The sequence below is a fragment of the Pseudonaja textilis genome, chromosome 1, assembly GCF_049901715.1.
Source record: "Pseudonaja textilis isolate UNSWEBS1 chromosome 1, rPseTex1.2, whole genome shotgun sequence".
In the NCBI taxonomy this organism is placed as follows: domain Eukaryota; kingdom Metazoa; phylum Chordata; class Lepidosauria; order Squamata; family Elapidae; genus Pseudonaja; species Pseudonaja textilis.
Window position 1 is genome coordinate 20,958,324 of NC_141990.1, and position 13,620 is coordinate 20,971,943.

A 13,620-nucleotide genomic window follows, 5' to 3' on the forward strand; every position below is an offset into this window, starting at 1 on the left:
CAGAAAAAATTTATATTTTCCTGTATAATTTTGCTCCCATCCATGGGCTACCCAAGTTCTTTGCTACAATTCAACGCACTAATGACCAGGACTTTCAGAGTAGATCCAAAAATGAGAGAGGTGTGAAACAGAAAATCCTCTAAGAAGATCTTGTATAGTTCCTATTCTTCTGACTGAATGGATCTTCTTGATGCAATCATTTATTATTATTATTATTATTATTATTATTATTATTATTTAGAAATGCCCCATTACAGTTGCTGATGACAAAGTCTTGTTTTTTCCTCATGGTGCTGATTCTTCCCCTTCCCAATAATTATATACTTTAATACCTCCTTTTAATTTTCCTCTTGTTCTTTGGTTACACTTTAAGAATCTTGTTTTATTCCCTGGGATTTAAAAAAATGATTATTTACTTTGCCTTCAGTCCAATTTAAGATGGATTCTTTTAGTGTTCCGCTGTATTTTTGTCAAGAATTCTGAGTACCAGTTGACGGTGCTTTTGAGAGGGATCAAGATTGTATAAATGGAGGGTATAGTTCAATTAAAACTATCACCAACGGTGGTTATTTTTATTCAAGAAGTAAAATTCAATTTGTGGAATTTTTGGGTATAAAGAGTAAGATAGATGACCACTCCTGGAGGAAAAATCCTTCTCTGTAGTAAATGTGTGCCATACCTCAGATGGACTGTGTCAGTGAGTTTCAGGAATGGTTAACTCAGCAGGGAGGGCAACCTTGATTGTCTGCCCATTTCTCTGCGGCCCCTGAAGCCAGCAAATCAGCAGCTTCCTCTGCCCCCCTCCTCCACTCCCTGCTCTTGCTTAAAAAGGAGCTGTGGCATTAGCTGTCCCCTCTCAACACAGGGCTTTCAGCCACAGATCTGCTTCTAAGATGGCCCAACTGAGGGCACAGGCAGGCGACATCCAGAATGACTTCATCTATCTTTCACATAACAGGAAGGTTCCCAAAAAGATGTCTTCTGTCATGGAGATGAAGGAAATCTTCCTCAGTGCTGATGCAGTTTGCTTTGATGTGGACAGCACAGTCATTAAAGAAGAGGGCATCGATGAACTGGCAAAATTTTGTGGTGTTGGTGATGCGGTGGCGGAAATGTAAGTATGGTCATGGCTTGCTTGCTTGATGCTTCTGGGAATAGAGAGCAGCCATTGAGTTTTGTCTATGGAGATCTTCAATCATCCAGGTCATGGTTGTCCCAAAGGTGCTTTTTCAAAAGGCAACTGGACTTTCTTTGTTTTTCCTTGAAGACATTTTGCTTCTCATCCAAGAAGCCAGAGAAGTCAGAGCTGAAGAAGCTTCTTGGATGAGAAGTAAAACATCAAGGAAAAGCAAAGAAAGTCCAGTTGCCTTTTCAAAAAGCATCTTTGGGGACAGATATGGAGATTTGTTCTTCTAAAAGATTGGGTGTTCAGTGGTGTATTTGACCTAGAAGTCCAAAGATACCAGGCTGTATGCAATGGTGACTGCCAAGGAAGCTCTTATCAACAGAAAGATCATTGGGTGTTTCTCTCCACACTTAAGCCCTCACTTTCAGATGATCAATAGCCACAGATGAATGTGGGTGTATGACAAAAACGTAAATAATAATGTATTAAGATGAGCCATTTTTAAGGACATTTTTAATAAATGTACAAGCCAACATCATTACTATGAGCTAATAGCATTAGTTGCCTTAATGCATACTCATAGGAATGGATCCTCTTCAGCTATCCTGTTTCTGATGTAGAGGATATCAGAGCATTTTGAGCAAATATTAGAAGACTCTGAGAAAACTAACTAGGGAATATTCTGTTTATGAAGGCTATATTCCATATATTTTTATTTAAAATTTATTAATTACATTAAATTTATAGGTTTACTGTTTGGATTTGGTTGCCCATCTAAAGCCCTGGATGAGAGTTGCTTAGCTTTATCAGATCTTAGTCAGGTCATGTACTGAGTCTTCTAATGAAGCTTCTTGAGTAGATAATTGTAAGCAAGCATCTAACAAGCATATATAGATCAGCACTATTTCTAGTCTGTGAAACCAGTTTTGTAGTCAGCTTTGAAACAGATCACATATGATGAAATCAAGAAGATGGAAGGCAGGGGAATTAAACAAGTAATATTGCTTCTCTTTCACCAGATCAAACCACTGCTTTAAATGTATTGCTATGGCAACATATACTCATTTTGAGTTCATCTATTATTTCATTGGAAGCTGCTTCATGGCACAATCAGAACATTGCTAACTTTTTTCTCTAGTATCTTAAATCTTTAGTAATGCAGCAAGCTTTGTCTTTTGCATCTCTTCAATATGACTTCCAAAGTGACTCCAAAGTTTGCCTGTGCTTTTGCTTGCTTTGGCATTTCACTGAATAATGCACTGAATAATTATCAGCCTCTGTATGTGCTAAGATGAAAAGACAATGGGGTGGTTCTGTGATGAAAAAAAGCTTGTATAATTTTATTATCAGTCCGAGGCCCTTATATCTCATACCTTGAGTATAACATTCAGTGTCTGTGTGAATTTGAAACTTTTGTGATAATATATAGTTAATCATGACAGATTTGATTAAGCTTCCTGTAAGATTTGTTTCATAATTCCATGGGAATTTTTGAGTATCTTTGGCACAACTTTATGGTACAGTTTAGAAATGTATCTATGGTAAACTTTTAGAATAGCTATGTTGTAAAGTATCTTTACAAAACAGCTATGTTTGGTCAGTATCTGGCATCTTCAGGACCAAGTCTAAACGCTGAGAGACTCTGTTGGATCTTCTGCTTGCCCAAGCCAGTGTGAATTGACAATGGATGTGAAAAGTTCCTATAACTGGTCATGTCTGTCCAAAAAGTTGCTGACCACAGCTGCACAGTTGTTATTTTCTCCAGTACTTATGTATTTTTTCACTGTCCTCTTCCTACTTCTAGTTAAACCAGCTGTGCGAGTTTCTGGTGCTTTTTTTAAAATAATGATAGAGAAATGCCAGACTGCACTGGGTGTAATTGAGAAACTATTTAACGCAGTTGTGGTACAAGAACACAGGGCATTTACTTTATTTATGCACAATTATGTTGCATAACCATAAGAACTTTTAATTCCTTTAAAAAACTACTTAAGGATCATACTAGAAATGCCATATATGTCTTTTGTAACACTGAAATAGCAGCTGCAGGTGATTGGGATTGAGGCAACGTTCACAGAAATTTATTCATCCAAATTGTTATTTGGCCTAGAAACAAGCAACAACTTTTTGTAAGGCCCTGATGTCCTGGTTTTGCCCATGGGCCTGGGGAACCCAGAATGGAATGGAGCCCATCAATCGGTTCTTTTGCATGTGCTGTTGCCAGAGGGGAGCAAGATGGAGGTTTATTGTTTTTTATTCTTTTATATTGGGTTTTTAGTCTTTGTAAGCCACCCAGAGTCTCAAAGTGTCTTAAAAATAAATAAATAAATAATAAAACTTAGCATTCGTGAACATCAGGTTCCAGCTTTTGAACAGCACTTGAAAAGGGCTGTATGGATTCTTTATGGATTCCATAAACATGAGGAATGAACTTCCCGAAACAATATGAGCCCTTATATTCTTAGATCACAGAATAAATTTTCAGTGGGTTTTCACAATATATTGAAGTTTATCAGATTCGCATACTGAAACTTCTCACGAGATCTTTCTGCTTTCCTTAAAAGTCTGAAATGAATTTCTTTGACTCCTAATTTAGGACTCGCAGAGCAATGGGAGGTTCAGTAACATTCAAGGCAGCTTTAACTGCACGACTGGGCCTCATACGACCTTCCTACGAACAAGTACAGAAATTAATATCAGAGCATCCACCCCAGTTAACGCCAGGAATAAGGTAAGAAATATTAAGAATAGTTATGTTGTGCAGTGTTTCCAAGATGTATTTTTCCCTTTGAGATTGTCATAGGTACTTGCTGTGTGTCCCTAGGATTTTAGGAAAGACATAGTACAATAATGCTGGACTGGGACTTGGACCTTTGAGTTAGATTCTCCACACACACACCCCACCCCTGTTTATTAAGGTAATCCATCAAAGCATACAAGCTGCTCCTGAATTCAGGCAAGATTATCTTGGCTCCCTCTCCTTTGTCTTGCCCTTTGCAGGTTGAGATTAAAATCCACTGCAATAACACTATTTTTTATTGTACTCAAACTGCAGCCAAACTTTGCTTTATCTGCTTGTTTTCAAGCTATGAAGTGGAATTTGGATTCTGATCTGGGGATTTTCATCCTCAGTGGTGGGCACAACTGCATTCCCTGCCTCAAAGCTGGTGAACAGTTTGGGTTCCTCCTGGACTCACAGCTTCTGTGGAGAACAGCTGACAACCATGTCCAGGAAGGTCTTTGCACTACTTTATCTTGTGCATAAATTGCCCCCATTTTTAGATCAGGAGGTCCTGTTCATTGTCATTCATGCCTTAGTCATTTCCCCGTTAGATTTATGCAGTATTCTCTACAAAGGACTGCCCTCTAAGGCTATCCAGTTGCTGCAATTGATCCAGAGTGCAGTAGTGCAGGCATATTAGTATGTCCATGTAAAACCACTACTGTGTTCTGTGCATTGCATCAGCTCCTGATAGGCTTCTGGGTGTGATTGAGAAGTTAGTTATCATCTATAAATCTCTGTATGGAACAGGGCTGTTATTTTCAGGACCATCTACTTCCTGTTATTTCTGACAGTCCCACAAGTATACATCAAGATAGACAGTCCTTTGTTTGAAGCAGTCGTCTAATGGGACCTAACAGGGACATGCCTGCCCTGTTGCTGCTCCTGTCCTCTGGAACAATCTCCCCTAACTGATGGCTCTGACCCTTATTCTTTCACAGAACTGTGAAGACATTATTTTTGTCCCATGTACTGGATTAAAATGGCAGTTCTTTTATGAAAACAAGTTTTTGCTATGCCCAGACTTGGCTATTTGAGGGGTTTAGTAACATATTTTTATTTCTCCTTCATATTAAGAAGTCTACAAGTTTAGCGCTCATTCTGAGCTAACCTGCTTGTTTTTTTCTTTTTACTCTTGTCTACTCAACAAAAAGGAAAAGGGGAGGGGAATCTCCACATAACTGCAAAGCTGTGAAAATCAGGACGTTTAGTTCCTATCCAAGAGTCATGTGCTAACCAATCAAGGTCTGTCTCATGACCATAAAAACAGGGCCAAGAAATCATGGTGCCAGATTTTGATAAAAACCTTGGAATTATTGCCCTGGTGGTGATTAAAGGGCAGTATTTCAAGCAAACTCTGTCCATAGCCTGAACTTTGATTCCAGTAGGGCTCAAGGTTGACTCAGCCTTCCCTCCTTCTGACATCAGTAAAATTTTGAGAGTAACTCTGCTGTCATTATTAAGGAGCTTGTAGGAAGTTTGGGTATCATCTTGTTTTAAATTAATGATAACACTTAAAATCTCTTGATTCCTAGGAATACTCTTTGTCTCAGGATCCAAACAGATTGCCCTGATACTTGGCAAAACACTATCATAGTCTTCTCATATATTTCATTCACTCCAGATGCCTTAGTTTTCAGTTTCACAGTTCACCAATAATTATAATCTTTTTCATACTAGTTGAGGGTTATGCAGTGTATAGGAAAAGCATTAGAGTAGAGAAGGTTATTCTGGAGGAAGATCTCTGAGGAACCCTTATTTCTCTGTGCCCAGTGTACCTTTCATTTATTTAAAGTTTATTTGGCTTTGTGAGCCTCAAGATCTCTTTGGACCTCTCTTGCACGTTTTGTGTCTATTATATAGATGATAATAATGCAGATAGCAAACAAAAGCAACTTGTTTGAATATATTTGTTCCTTTCCCTGACTCTATTTTTTTTTCCTTTAAAGAGAACTCGTCAACCGGCTCCACCAGCGTGGTGTCCAAGTTTTCTTAATTTCTGGAGGGTTTCAGAGCATTGTCGAACATGTCGCCTCACAATTAAACATTCCAACAGCAAATGTCTATGCCAACAGATTGAAGTTCTACTTTAATGGTAAAATTTTTCATATGATTGAACTTAGAACTGATAAGGTTGTTGATTTAATAGGGACCAAAGATAATAATAATATTTCCATGATGTGTTAGCTGAAACAGAATTACATAACATCTCAATGCTGTAGCAAAGAAGGATCAAAACTGTTCAAAGTCTGTTGCTTTAAAAAAATGAAATATATAAGAATTATTTGAAGGCAAGCTATGATAATCAATGTGAAAATTTATTCCATACAAGACTAAATAATTTTTTCCTTCATTGTTGAAATTTACATTTAGTAGGTATTTGTTTGTAGTTCTAAGCATAGGGCTTATTTTTCTCCCCAACAACCAGCTTGTGAAGTTACCTGCTTTGAGAAAGCAAAACTGGTCAAATCACCAAGGGAGCTTCTAAAACTGAGAATGAACTAGAATCTGGGTTCCCCCACTCTTACTTCCATATGTTAACCGCTGGACCATATTGCCTCTCATGAGCAGAAAGGCTTTTTAAATGACTTTCTGACTTGAACTTTCTGGGTTTTGAACTCAGGAAAATCGTGGCATTCTAATACATTACTGTATGGCCATGTGATACGTACATTTCCATTGAAAAATAATAAACTTGCAAACTGTAAATTCAGATTAGAAGTGGGAACCTGTTTCAGACTAAAGGCTGCAGTATTTTATGGCATACCCAAGAAGGCAATACAGACTCAAAACCCAAAATATGTGTCATACCTATATTTTAGCACTTCCTCACTGGTAGATCAGTCCATTTTCATCCATGCATGAAGAAAGTGGCTACTCATTTCTCACACATAATTCAAATTAATGCCTATGCACTCTATGCACAGAGGACCTTTTCTGAGGTAGCCAGCAAGCCAACTGACAAGTCTCATTGCCAATTCATACAGTGAGTCAAGGTTTGTTGCACGTTTCTTACAGATCTTCTAGTGACTTCACACTAAGGGCACATTTCAGAAATGTAAATAACGTGCACTGTAAAACTAGTTTGTTGAGCTCTCTGCAAAAAAGATCTTTGGGGTTATAAACATCTGAGAGCCTTGGCACACTTAAGCTTCTCATATTTCTGGGTTGGCAATTACGGGCTCCATTTGCTTTTTTAGAATATAAAGCAGAACTAAAAGTCCATTAGGCCAGCTGTGTCTAACCTGATCATGTAGCTGAGAAATCTGGAGATTGTAGTCTGGAGAGCAATGGAAGGGGAGGACTGGTCTAGTCCATCTTCCTGCTTCTCAAAGAAGCCAACAAACCATAAGTTTATCTTGAAGCAGCAGGTCCCTGGCCTTCATCTTTTGCTTTCCCATCAGCTAGAATTCAGCAGTATATAGATTTAGAGGTTCTGTTCCAATATCATAGCTAATAATCTGTAAACTGCTGTGACCCTTATTAAATTTTCCCTACTTCCAAACTGCAGAGATTTTAGCCAGTTCTTGTAGAAAGCTTTCCAAACGTGTTCCCCCATGGAATATTTTGAATTGCTTCATTTTTAAAATCATAGTCTCAAGTGTTGCTTAAGTTGACCCTCAGCTAGGAAAACAAGTTGAAGTGAAATCTTTAAATAGTAAATGGTTGCGCTTGAAGAATTAGGCCTTCTAATCAGTTTCCCAGTTATGAAACATCAATTGCCCAGGTTATGCAAAACAAGTAATTCCTTCCAAGGGTTAAGATTTGACACTTTGGTTTGGCACATGGTAAGAGCAAGGGGTGTGTTGCTGAGATCAGCTTGTTTATTGAGCGGTCAACAGGGTCTCTTATCCAATAGCTGATAAAAAATGCAACTTCAAGGTTAAGATATCCTGCTAGTGATATCCCACTGATATTACAAATTTCCAACCAGTCTCAGCTTATTTGAAACATTGCAATAAACAGGGTCACTCAAGTGTGTGGTACTTGGCTTTAGATTAATAATCACTCTATATTGCCAGGGGGTGGGGAAAGAAGTAAGTGTGAAAGATCAGAATTTTTCCACTGTCTGTTTCTACCCTTTTTGTTTGTACATAAGGGTAGAAAGCCTGCATATGGAGAAAAAGTGGCGAATGGTAACTTTCCCCAAACTTAAAATTATGGAATAAGATACAAATGTGTTTGGGACTAGTTTCTATTTTCAGGATTAATTTTGAAATTAATGGCCTAATAATAGACATTTGAGCCCCTGAGCATGTAAGTAAAAGTCCCTTCATCTTCAGAGGAAAATAGCCAAATTCATGTACAAAGATTATTAAAACATATTATTAAGAACAGAATCAAGATGGCATAATGATTAAGAGGTCAGACTGGCACTGGGGAGAAACAGATTCTAGACCACTTCAGCCCTAAAATCTTCCTGGGTGACTGTGGGCCACCCTCATTCCAACTTCTTATTCTGGTGTTATGTACACCACTCTGGTCTTCTGAATGAAAAGGTAAGATATAAATCCAACATGCGAATAAAAGCTAAATTATTAACCAGAAAATTGATTTCCCAGATTTGAAATCTTTTGTATTGAAATTCCGATAATTAGAAGTTCCCTCATTCTCTAAGGACATTTTTTCCCTTTCTCAGACTTCTAACATCTTTGAAATTCTCCCAAGTATTTTGGGACAGCCAGTCAAGAATTTCTTTTTGTATCTTTTATTTAGGAGAATACGCCGGTTTTGATGAGACACAGCCAACAGCTGAGTCAGGTGGTAAAGGACAAGTCATCAGTTACTTGAAAGAACAGTTTCAATTTAAGAAAGTAGTTATGATTGGCGATGGAGCAACAGACATGGAAGCCTGCCCTCCAGCAGTGAGTATCAAAGATGGACATTTTAACCACAATTTAATTTTTATTTACCTGTCTTCCTGTTGACCTAGGGCAGGGGTGTCAAACTCGATTTCATTGAGGGCCGCTTCAGGATTGTGTTTGACCTCAGGGGTCCAGGTGTGTGTGGCCAGGGGGCATGGCCAGCTCCACATCACTCATTAAGGCATCATTTTCGGCCATGATGGCCTGCAGCCCTCTGCCAATGAAAACGGAGCTCAGGATGGCCATGCCTGGTCCGCCTGGGCTCTGTTTTCAGTGTCAGAGGACTGCAGGAGACTGTCATGGCTGAATACGGAGCCCAGGAGTGCCATGTGCTGCTCTTCCGAGCTCTATTTTTTCTGGCAGAGGCACCATGGGCTGGTCCTTCACTGTTTCCAGGGCAGCCCTGCAGATCAGATCTAAGCACCCCATGGGCCGGGTACATCCCTGGTCTAGGGTAGTTTGTGCTAAGTTTCCTGTATTTTTATCTCCACAGAGATTTAGGCAATGTGTCATAGACCAAGACTGACCAAAATTTGGGAAACCTTTTTGACCCTGTTTAAATGCAATAAACCCCTTATAAATCAGTCAGCAGATTTGCCTAGCGTATACTGTATAAAAGTGGCCTAATGTAGCCTCCTGATAAAACACAGATTCACCTGTTTTCCTTTCAACTTTCTCTCTCCAGAAAGATTTACCTGTACTTTCCCAACCTTAGAATTACAAAAGCAACTTAATTTACATATTAGCATGCAAAATCTACACACCATTTAGACAAAATGAACCCACAAAGCATGCACAGATGAAAAAGGGTAGACTTTTTAAAAATTCATTTTTGGTACATACCTCTCCATAAGGAACCAAGTTTAATTCCCATTCCTGGTTAATAATTACCATTCATTATTAATTATTGTCTTTTATATCTTCTGGGGGAGGAGAGGCAAATTAGAATGAATAGGTCATGGAACAATCAGAACATTTAGACTTGGCATTCAGAAGCAAAATCCCTGTGCTGGTCATGGTAATTGACCACCTTGACATTTAAAGGCAAATAATTCTCCTTTATTAGATCAGCAGATTTAGACTTGGAATTTTGGATGACCAAACAGAGGAGGGCAATGCAGTGGCTCCTGGATAGGAAAGATATGGTGGGAGGCTAGCCAAAATAAGCATTTCCTCCAAAGAATTTTTAACAGTAGGCAACACAACATAAAGAACTGGTACAGGGTGGCTAAGGATAAAAGATACAGAAAGAAAAGCAGAAAATCAAAATAATTTGGTAGCACTTTCCTGACTAACACATTTATTAAAAGGCATACAATTTAATAACTTCGATTAGTTGGAACTGACACCCTCTCATTTTTGACCACCGTATAAACTAACACAGCTCTCCCCCTACATTATCTAACCACAGGAAGCATTAAGACAGAAAGGCAGGAATTCCACAAGTGGTTGAGGAATTTGCCTGACTATTAATAAATATCTTTATTTTCTCAAATGTCCATATGCCCAAAGTATTTAATTCTCCTACAAATAAACAACTGTTTAGTCTTGCTGTTCCTAAGGGTTGCTTTTTCAGTTGTTACCAGAGGATGAGGACACATTTCCAATTTGTCCATGACTTGTGAACTCTGAAATGGTCTCTGGGGAGAGGAAGAATAACTCCCAGCTTGTCTGTTTTCTGTTTGTCCAGGACTGTTTCATCGGCTTCGGGGGCAACGTTATACGGAAACAAGTAAAAGAAAAAGCAAAGTGGTACATCACTCATTTTGATGAGCTACTGAAAGAACTGGAAGAACGATAAATTATTAACTAGACTTATTTTATTAATACTTATTGTAGGTAGATATATAATTATGCAATTAAACATATTGTTATTTGCAAATGGATATGTTCTGGACTGTTCATTAATGACTCTGCAGGAGGGCATAAACATCACTACTTTCATTTTACACGGATGTTCGGAGGAAAATTAGTCTGGCCCATGTATAAGGAAATTGCACCTGTATAAAAATCATAGCAAAGCTTTAGTTGCTATTGATGATGGGAAAATAATAATAACAGTATACCACCAGGCACCCAGAAACAGTAAGCAGTTTATAAATTGTTAAAAACATTTAAAAATGAAACAATAATCAAAAGAAAACATTAAAAGAAAAGAAAAAGAAAAAAAGGACAAAAGTGGCAGAAATGATAAAATTGGATGGTAAAATAAGGGTTTCAATAAATGAGGTGTCTTATAACTAGTACCCATAATCCACTTCGAAAAATAGTCTGGGGATTCAGACATGAGGGAAAGGGGATTGAGAAAAGGTGAAGAACGGAACGAGAAGATAAATTTTGCTCACCAAAGGAAGCAGCAGACTGTGATGTGAAGATGGCAGCATCATAAGGGAGGAAAAGATAAAGGGCATAAAAATGGAACTGTAAAAGAGAATGAAATTCAAAATGTATATCCTGCTTCAATCTTAATTTTTGAGGTGTCATCTGGTAAGTATAAGAGTATCATCAGGATTATCACCATTCTTCAACAAACATTTAAAAACCAAAATAACTAAATCAAGCCATTTAAAGCAGCATTGCAACAAGAAACATGTTTCCAGCCATGTGTCTCCTGCAGCTTTGAGGCCAACCCTGATTTGCAGAAGTCCATGTAACTTTCACAGATGGTATTCTCATCTGTCTGACATTCATTGAAATATAATATGGCAGCTCACAACTGCCATATGTTACAATTCAATATAAGCCAGTGACAGGATTCACACATTAGCCACAGTGTGATTTACAGTACTTGTTTCTAATTCTGTGTGTTATATAATCCTGCAAATGTAGCTTATTCAATAGACCATGGTTCAATCAAACTACAAAATAGGTGACTTCAGAATACAACATTAGTTGCATACTCCAAGCCAAGAAGGGGTTTAAGAGATCAGAAGTGGAGAACTGCAAGGGAAATTGTATAGATTACCAACATATCCAGCTCCCCTTTCCTGACAGCCCCGCCATCCCCAAACTTGCATTGGCTGAATTCACAAATTATGCCACGTCACAGGTTAAATTTGATTTACTGAACTTGCCACAATTGTCTGGGTTCACACTTTCCATCCAAAGCAAATTTCTAGATTCAAATTCCATGCTGAACCAAAATCAGGCCAACTCCATTATAGCTTAGTGTGATGTCTGAATCCAGATAATATTTTTCAACAGTAATACCTACCCCAAAGCTCAGCTTGTGTCAGCACAAGATTTTCCTCAGACACTTCTGCTCTATAAAAATCCAACAGAAATCTGCAGCAACTTTGGTAGGAAACTACTGCCAGGCAGCTTTCCTTCTTAATCTTCAGGCAGGAACAATTGTGGTATTATGCTGGGAGTTGAAGAGCTTGACCCATGGCAGGATTTCTCTTGGTGAGATTACAAAAAGAGTTCTCACCCCACCCCCTACCCCTGCTTTTTTCTCATATTTCTTTTATAGCGGTAGAGCTTCACATCCAAGTCTTCATTTTGTTAAGCAAAGAGGAGTGATTAAGGCTCATCGTTACAAATTTTGGGATTCAATCTGGGAAAATATGTCTTCAAAGTTTTTCCTTCATAATAGCTGCTGAGAACAGGGACAGATTAAAACGTCTGGATTTGGGGAGTTTTGCAGACTCTGAACAGAATGCCTTTCCTGCACAATAGATAATGCAGCACTGGACAGAGAGATAGAGAAGGGGCATGTTTCTCATTCCCTTTGCGACAACAACATTATAATCTCAGAATTTAAGGGCATCCATAACTGCTCAACAGGAAAAAAAAGAGAAGGCAGAACATAACATTTTGTGCTGGATTAGAGTAACAATTATGTTCAATGTTTCTAAATAATATAGATCTCTGACCTCTAATGCTATTACAGCACAGACAACATAGGCCAGTGTTTCTCAACCTTGGCTGTGGACTTCAACTCCCAAGATTCCCCAGCCAGTCCACGCATCTTCAAGTTGCTAAGGTTGAGAGACACTAGCATTGACAGTGGAGAATCTCCAGCCTAATGTAAATGTACAGAAACAAAATGCAATATGTAACAAATTTGCAGACTGTGCAGACCATAAATACAGTTACACAAAACTTTGTTTAATAATAGAGTTGTTAGCATGAAATTCTTTGCTTTCAACTTTGTAAACTGAATGAATGGGTTAAGAGAAAGAACTATCAAAATTTATGTATTTATTTATTATTTAGTTACACGTGACACAGTATGTTCATATTCAGAAACAGCCTGCCTCTGAACTCCTGAGTTTAGGGCATTGGCTTTCTCTGGGAATCTTTTTTTTTTTACCGGCTTACTATGGGATTTCAGGGCAATAATTGGCATTTCACACACACACAACCCAAAATACTCAGATTTTGGTGATAGCCATATATCAATCTTAACTTTTAAGATGACCTTTCTGATTGGCAAAGCAATTTGTTGTTTCTTCTTCCTCCTCTTTCTCCTCCTCCTCTTCCTCTTCTCCTTCTTCTTGTAAATTGCCCTAAAAGAGTACCTCAGATACTATTTCAGACCCAGAAAAGAGAATTTCAGCTTACATAAAAGTTTCCCTTGAGATACTCTTTGTCACTTCTTCCAATAGAAAACAGGATTTAGCCTCAAAAGACTATCCAAGGACATGTGTCTGTCTGGCTGCTGATGTATCACATGAGTTTCTGAGAATTGTTTTGCCAAACTCATAATACATTATTCTTACTGTATAATACAGTACTACATTGTTCATCAAACTTTACATGGGAATAATGCCAGGTTTTATATAATATGGTCAAGTTTACAGGCTCTCTCTTAATTGCTCTCTAACCCAAAGCCTCTGGTTGTG

At 38.2% G+C, this 13,620-nt stretch overlaps 1 protein-coding gene and 1 long non-coding RNA gene across 2 annotated transcripts; one reads left to right on the forward strand and one right to left on the reverse strand.

The window, feature by feature from the left end:
* The first annotated feature begins 853 nt into the window (after positions 1-853).
* On the forward strand, positions 854-10,659 carry PSPH (phosphoserine phosphatase). The gene is made up of 5 exons (XM_026708522.2): positions 854-1,114; positions 3,723-3,857; positions 5,858-6,003; positions 8,625-8,773; positions 10,464-10,659. The coding sequence occupies exons 1-5, from the start codon at positions 894-896 to the stop codon at positions 10,572-10,574; spliced, it is 762 nt and encodes a 253-aa protein (XP_026564307.1). The 5' UTR covers positions 854-893; the 3' UTR covers positions 10,575-10,659.
* On the reverse strand, positions 10,467-12,789 carry LOC148127517 (uncharacterized). Its single transcript, XR_015742424.1, has 3 exons — positions 11,988-12,789; positions 11,119-11,194; positions 10,467-10,773 (listed from the first exon to the last, which is right to left on the reverse strand). It is a non-coding gene; the product is annotated as an uncharacterized LOC148127517 (long non-coding RNA).
* Between the last annotated feature and the right edge of the window lie 831 nt (positions 12,790-13,620).